Source organism: Somniosus microcephalus, chromosome 8, assembly GCF_052327205.1.
Source record: "Somniosus microcephalus isolate GS21.2 chromosome 8, FLI_Smic_1.0, whole genome shotgun sequence".
Taxonomy (NCBI): Eukaryota; Metazoa; Chordata; class Chondrichthyes; order Squaliformes; family Somniosidae; genus Somniosus; species Somniosus microcephalus.
The window spans coordinates 51,845,981-51,853,798 of NC_140994.1; the positions used below are offsets into that span (position 1 = coordinate 51,845,981).

At 38.8% G+C, this 7,818-nt stretch overlaps 1 protein-coding gene across 1 annotated transcript in view; it reads right to left on the minus strand.

Moving 5' to 3' along the window:
* Positions 1-2,181: 2,181 nt before the first annotated feature.
* The window catches only part of bnip3 (BCL2 interacting protein 3), a 59,802-nt gene continuing 54,165 nt past the window's right edge, over positions 2,182-7,818 (minus strand). Inside the window, exons 4-6 of the mRNA XM_085994707.1 lie at positions 6,272-6,378; positions 5,566-5,715; positions 2,182-4,287 (exon numbers count right to left, since the gene is read on the minus strand). Coding sequence (XP_085850833.1) covers positions 4,242-4,287; positions 5,566-5,715; positions 6,272-6,378 — 303 coding nt within the window. The 3' untranslated portion in view covers positions 2,182-4,241. The remainder of the gene's footprint in view (positions 4,288-5,565; positions 5,716-6,271; positions 6,379-7,818) is intronic.

Consider the following 7,818-nt stretch of genomic DNA (forward strand, 5'->3'; position numbering starts at 1 on the left):
TCTTATTCTTACCTGATTGCTCATTCTTGCCACATTGTTAACTCCAGCTTTAGTCCTCCCAGCTTTAAATTTGTGTCCTCGCCGTAGATGCTTCTGTTCTCCACAGCACTAACTCTTGAGTCCTCCGACCTCTCGCCTGATACGTGCTGCAGCTGCCTCTTCCCCCATAGTCAGCTGGCCTTCTGCTAGATTTCTGTTCTTTTAATTATTTGAAGGCCTTCCCTTAGCCTGGTTTTCCAGTGCTGACAGACCATCTCCACTCATGTTTCAGGACCCCTCTTCCCAAGTCTTTCAGGATCCTGGGGATAGGCACGTCCAAGTCCACAGTACTCCCACAACTAGACCAGACTGCAACCCACCATTTTCAGGAAGCTACCGCTCTGTTTCCGCTGGGCAATAGGCCTGAAAATTCACCCCTCAAAGTGAGATTAACAAGCTTTGATTTACACCAGGAAAGTGGCTCATCAGCTGTTTAAAAGTGTTAAGTAATCATTGTCCCAGGTATATTGTTATGGCTATTTTTGTTAGTGGTTTGAAAATTGAGGGATAAATTGTCTTCTTCAGGTGTCTTCAGGGGGAGGTGCAACTTCATTCCCAGCAAAATGTCACTATGCTTTATTAATGTGACATAAAATGTTTTAAAACAAAGTCTGTTACATTAATATTTTGTGTTACTGATGTGCTATTAACTACACATATATGCAAATATTGTAGGATAAGCACTCTACATACCAAAGGATTTTATATGACTCTGAAGTGGTTCTTTGCAATGTAATTTGTAATGAAAGTGCATTGCATCCTAGGTACGCTTGTGCGGGTGGTTTAGAGGAATTTGTTTTTGTTAGTAAATTCATTCTCAAACATCAATTTGAACCTGCTTTAATTTCCCCTTGCTCTTTTTCCAATGGAATCCAAATTGCACTTCTGTAGTCCAATGATCATAATTACTATTTAGTTAAATGTGCTGACATAAAGGCAGAGCCTACAAGAGACAGAGTTCAGATGACAATGTCTGGGAGACAGTTCCATATGCAGGAGAAGCAGCGTGTTAAGCTTTGCTGTTGCTATTCTGTGCAAACTCTTTGGGCAGAGGGTTGAAGTAGGTACAGGTCAGCAACTTTTTCAGGTATAAACTAAACTGATTTAAGCAGCACCAACTCTTTGGTACTGCTCCAGTGCTGGCAGCCTGGTTGAATCTCTCTAATTAGGCTTTGGTATCTTTCCAACTCACTTGTCTGCATTGCTTTGGACTCCAATGAGTTCCAGAAAAAGAACTCCGCTCTTTCAGTGGCTTTCTTCTATCCTCTGTCATTGGGTGGATATAAGCTGCAATGGTGATTAAGTAGTGCCTAGTGTTATTGAGAGTGATCACTTTTCCAACCATATTTGCCCATATATTTGTTGCAGAATAGAGGTTATAACCCACTCATAGAAATGAACATTTGCAACAGAAGAAAGTTTGCAGCCTTTAAGAATAAAGGTGGGTGGGCAAAAAGAAAATTTTAAAAAGTTTCTTTAAAAAAAAATCTCCAACGATAATTAACATTTGAAGGAATGAGACTCCACACTTGTAGAAGTTAATTTTCAGTGCCAGAGGTTGTTTGGCAATAATTAAGACTTACCACGCCATTAAAAATTCACACTGAAATGGACAAGCCCTTTTTCTGGCATGTTTAGTGGGCATCTATCATGCAAGTACAGCAACTTCACGCTGTACCATGTATTTCAATACCGGGTCTCTCGGCGAGATACTGTTATAGCGAAGCTTCTGGAGGAGCAGGGCAACTCAGACAGCAACTTCCTGATTTTCACATTTAACTGCGCATGTGCGGGCGCTGTCCAATTTACTGTTTACTAACGGTGAGCCTATTTCTACCACATAATCCAGGCCATTCCATCATTTGTCTGTCCACTGTCTAATTGTGTCTCTGAATGTCTTCAATAATTCTGTCACTCCTCATATTTCATAGTTTTAAACACGCTGAGGAAGCTGATGTCTTTGCAGAGTGAAAAATGTCAGTTTATCTGTTGCAAGCAGGTATACAAACCCTTTAACAGTGACTTGATTTCTTTCACTGGATAGATCTCATTAAGCTTTGTGTACTAATTCTGAAGTTTAATCATGTTAAACTGTTAAAAAGTTACCAAGAGATCATTAACAAAAAACTCCACCTAGTGAAATATAATTACACAATGCTTTTAATTTTATATTGCAAACATTTAAAACAAATCATTTAATGCTACTTCCATATTGATTACAAGCATGAAACATACAACATTGCATTCTGCAAAATTTGACATTTACTTAACACATCAGCTCAATATGACAAATCTCAGGACAGTGAAAGTTCCATTAATCACACTCCAATTATCTATTTTTACAATTACAGCCCCCACCACTTAAAACGTGCACGTTTAAAACGGAGTCGTTTATATTGGCCAAAAAGCATTAACCGTTATCCATTTCTATTAACGTCAATTTCAAAGTTGCCAATTATAGCGTCTTAAATGCTCCATTTATTTTGGGTAGACACAGATGTGTTCCTCACTAGCTCGCATCTCATAAAGGTGCACTGAATGTAATAAAAGAGCCTTATTGAGGCAGACTTCACTTCCCTTAGGCTTCCATTTTTTTCTACAATTTAAAATGCAGGTTTAGTATCCCCAAACACTACTCCAGATGTTCCTCATGTTCTCTCCTATTCTTTTCAATCTTTGCAGTACAATGCATTGAGGGCCTTGGCCCTTCACCTAGCTTTCTCGAGTAGGAAAAAAAAATCGAGAGATAGTAAAGATGAGGAAACTGACCTACTCTTGAAAAACAGCACGGATATATTTTAACTGTCTGGCAGTCTTTAAAACTGTAAAATATAAATTCTGCTCAGCATCCACTCACGACCAACTAAGTGGAATTGAAATGATTTTAAATTTTATTAATGCTACCACATTATACCAGGCATCACGTATAGTGGGCAATTCGCATTTGCACGAATGCGCCCGCTATAAACGGTGGGGACTGTACTCACTAGACTTTTTACGTGACAATGCTTTTTGTGAAACATCACCTTATTGCATAGCCTGCTAATGTTTCATTTGTTATTTACATTGTACGTATCTTCAGTCCTGTACCTAAAGAATTACTGCACCAGAAATGTAAGATCAGATTTTGAGACTTTCAATTATCTACCAGGCAGGTAGGTCACCTCTATTGTGACGATCATGGATATTCCACTGTAGTTTAATTTCTTAAATACATTTTAAACAAGCCTATAATCATCCCAATATAAAGCTGAATTTTTTTTAATTCATGTGATCCAATATATTCATAGTGATGTAGTCATGGCTTGGATATTATTTTTACTGTACTTCATCACTAAGACAAACCCAAGTGCAGTCAATGAAAAACTTTATACTGAAGTCTAACTCCAGTAGAGATGTATGTACGACACCTGATAAATGTGATAATGCAACTGGCTTTAAACATTTTTTTTTTTAAAAACTTCCTAAACAATAGAATATTTTCAATCGTAATTGATCTTATTCTGTTTAATAATTCCAAATGCAATGTAAGACATCAACTTATCAAACACTCTGGTGTTCAATTACAAGATTGTCACCTACATCACTCTTTGTACTTTCACAGCCGTAACTAAATACTGTAAATCTGGCCTTTTACATTCTCTTCATCGCGAGTAGTAAGTAGGAATCTCACACAATCGCTCCCTTTTATTTATCGGTTACAATTGTTGATAAAATAGTTAGGAATCCTCCCCAAGGGTGGAACACTGAAGAAAGAGTATAGATAGAAGCATGGACTACCCACCCCTGAATGAAGATTAATCTGAAAATTGTCATGTGTTCCATCTTATCTGAGATCTGTTGAAATGTGCTATTCTGATAGCTCTTCATCAAACAAAATTTTTAATTTATACATTCTCACTACCAGATAAAATATTTCACAGCGTTTCTTTATGAAATGGTTTCTGTGAAAATTAAATCCCAATGTGCCTGATGTTTGTGGTATGTGCAAATGGTTTTGAATAGGTAACAACTTAACTAGGCATGGAAGGGGGGTGAGGCTAATCAACTATGAATATAGTCCTTAGTATTGTAATTATTGGTTGGAAAAAAACCCAGCAGCTACAGGAAAAGTGAACATGCCATAGTCAATGGCTGCTTCTCAGAGAATTCTTCACAGGATCTGCTACATATCACACGCATGCACTTTCAATAGAATAGCCTTAAACAGCACTGGATGGGGTACTTAAGCGTCTGCCTATGTAGATTCTAGAAAGAAAAAAGAATATTGTGAACAAATTAGATTTATCACGTGGGTTATTCCAGCACAAGACATGATCAATAATGACTGCAATCTAGTACCCTGTCTCTATTATAGATTACTGAAATCAGTGTATTTTGAGAATAACTCTAATCTGGTATGTTGGAGTTTGAAGTCAATAATTAAATATTATATGCTCATATTGCATCTCAATAACTGAAAAATACTTCCTTTAGTAGTAAAAAAGACAAAGGGCACTGGGGTTCCTCCTATGGTTTAGGCCTTTTATGTACACAGGTAACTTGTGCACTCGTAGGTCAAACAACTCTGAACCCATACCCCTCATCCATCATTTGTTGGGGCAAGATTTTCTTGGTTTGACTCAAAAATGTGTTCTTTAATCGTGTGGGGCCCCAAATTTCCGCAGGGTTCACCAGATCTCTGGTTGTAACCTTAGCAGAAACTGAGAAAATGGCCATTTTTAGCCATTTCCACCTATCACCCGCCGAAAAAGCTCTGTGGAAATTCCCGGCAAGTAAGTCTACTGTTAAAATTGTTTACAAAAACTTTAGATTCAAAAAGGTTTAAAAAAAAAAATTTAAAAAAACTTTGACAAATAAAGTTAATATGTTGTTTATTCTCAGGTTCTCACATAAGGTTATTATAACAATTATAATTAAATTTTAAAAAATGGTGGACAAATTACCTGCTGGAAGGTTAATGACAGTTTATTTTTATTTTAGCATTTTACATATTTTCAACGTTACTCTTTGGAACATGAAGAGATGAAGGAGTAGAATTTCTGCAGTGGTTCTCCGATCTCCCACTGTAAATATGACGGAAACCCTGGTGAATGGGTTCTCAGAGATCTGCTAAAGTTAGGGGGGAAATGCCAGATGGAAATGGGTTTTGAATGCAGGAACTAGCTTGTGCTGTGTAAGGCTCGACAAGTCTATTCAGGGATGCACATGGAATCCACAAACCACTCCTAATAGGCTCCTAGTTCAAAAGAAAGCAAGAGACTGATCGCAGGAAGACATTTCTTACCTTAGCCGACAAATCTGTCTTTTTCAATTACTGAGGTAACAAGTTAACTTTTGTGACCGAGTGCCGAAGCAAATTTGGAACCTGAACTAGTACGAATGTATTCTATTTAGGTTATTTCACAAAATATCTAAATTTGGCCACATCAGAATAGCAGAAAGGAACTCTGTCTTCAAACATTTGGATCAGTACAGTAAACGGATCCTGATATAACGAAAGCAACCGATTGGATGGCTACTTACCCCAAACCAATGGCCAATATGTGGGAGATGAGCAGTGATGGCAGGAAGATTTTCAGAAATTCAGCTGAGAAAATGCCACCTTTTTTCATGACTCCAGTATTCCTCATACTCAGAGTGGCAGAACGCTTTGGGTGTTTGAACTGGAATTCCCTATTTCAGAACATACATTTTAGCTGGTGCTGTGGTGTTGAAGAGATGGCAAAGAGACCAAAATCATAGAATGTTGCAACACAAAATCAAGGCATTTGGCCCATCAAGTGTTTGCTGGATATTTTTCATATGAACCATCGAGTCTAATCACATTTTCCTGCCTGCTCCCCCTACCATTTAATACTCTCCATTTTTCAAGCAATTATCTAATTCCACTTTAAAAGAATTTATGCCCTCTGGTTCAACAGTTATGGCAGCGAATTCCATATTCTGACCACTGTCTGTAAAGATTTTTTTCCAACCTTTCCTTTAATTCTTTTTGTGATTATCTTAAATTCGTGCTCCATCGGCACCATCTTGCTGACCAACAGAAACGATCTACCACTATTTACCCCATCAGAACCCTTTATAATTTGAACATCTCTATCAGATAGGGTTGCCTACCCTCTAGGATTGTCCCTATTTTGTTGATCCCATATCTGTGGATGATGTTGCTGAGAAGCAACAATTACATGAGGGACAAGAAAAAATGGATAATAAGCCAATTTGTACTTACTTTGGGGGGATATTTTCTGGCCTGCTTGACCAATCCCATATCCAGTCAGCATTTTTCTTCATTATATTTTCTACCTCTCTCTTTCTCTCAAGATAATCTTCTTCAGACTGAATAGAGAATCATGAAAATATTATTAGATATATACAATAGTCTTGAGCCTTGCACACAGCTTGTTATAAAAGCAAAACTATAATTAAAGAAAAAGACAGTCATTTCATGCTGGGTTCTTCTAACATGGGGCCAAAACTCTCAAAGTAGCTGCAACTATTTTCCAATTGACCCAAGGAGTTTACAAGCAGTTACAATTGTCTGGATTTTCTTATTTCGACCACTTTCCACAGGAAGTACTTCAGCAGTAGCTTTAAAGGCACTGGTTAGGTTGAACACAGCTCCACCTTAGTAGCTAAATATTATAAGTGTGCTCCACACTTGAGACTACCTGTTAGCAATGCCATGAATGATCAACTAGTCTAATCATCATCCAGAAATTAATGCAAACTTTGTTTAGTCAGGCTACTATAATCCATGTATTAATAATTCAAATAAATTATGATCCATCCATGTAGTGCAGAGTATTTAAAATCATAGCATATGTATCTCAGTGTTAGGTTTAGTAAGCAAGGCCAAATTTACAAACAACCCATAATTAAAGAGAACAGAAAATGCTGGAAATATAATTAGAGCTTCGCCAGAAGTCATTGGTTATCAGTTAGTATTATCTATTAATCTCAGCCCAAGCAGAAGTAGGGGTGCTACAACTGCTTCACTGCCCCCAAGGCTAGGGATGAGAAGAACACTAGCCAAGTGAGGATAGTATCGGGCGTTGGTGTGGTAATGTGCGCCAAAGTCAAAGGGGGGAATTTTTACTTCCTGACGCGCTGGGAGCGGGGGTCCAGTAGTGCACGGGAAACCAGGAAGTCTGGGTTTCCCAGCATGCTGTGGAGATTTAACTCCACAGCGTGCGTCCTTCATTATTGACAGGTTCCCCGCTCGTAAGTCAGTCTGATTGACAGGTTTGGCTTCCAGTTGGGTGGGGAGCATTCCAGAGGAGGCCATAGGACCAGCTAGGTCCAGTCCCTGACTCCACGCGGGGGAGGTCCAATCCCTGCCCCCGGGGGAGGCAGGTTAAAACCAAGGCTTCCAGCCTCTAACATATTTAAAATGCCAACCCGCCTCCTGGGAGAAGGTTGGCTGCCTGCAACCTTGTCCCCCCTCCGTAAAACCTGGAAGTCAGCGGGTTGGTGCCGGCTTCCCGACACGCTTTTTTTTTTTGCCCATTTAACCCCCCCCACCCATTTCCACCCGCTCACCCATGTTAAAATTACCCCCAAATAGCCTGGTGACATACAATGTCAATCTCTTGCATGAAGAATGGCTATCAGGGTGAGATATTAGAGAGCTGTCCTAGTATGACAGAGGTAAAGGGGGAAAAAATACATAAAAACAGTAATACAATGAAATTGCATTGCAAGATGATTAGCATACAAATCTATATATATAAATCGGTACTTCTGTCAGTCTGTCTGTCATCACGTGTGCTTATGGGT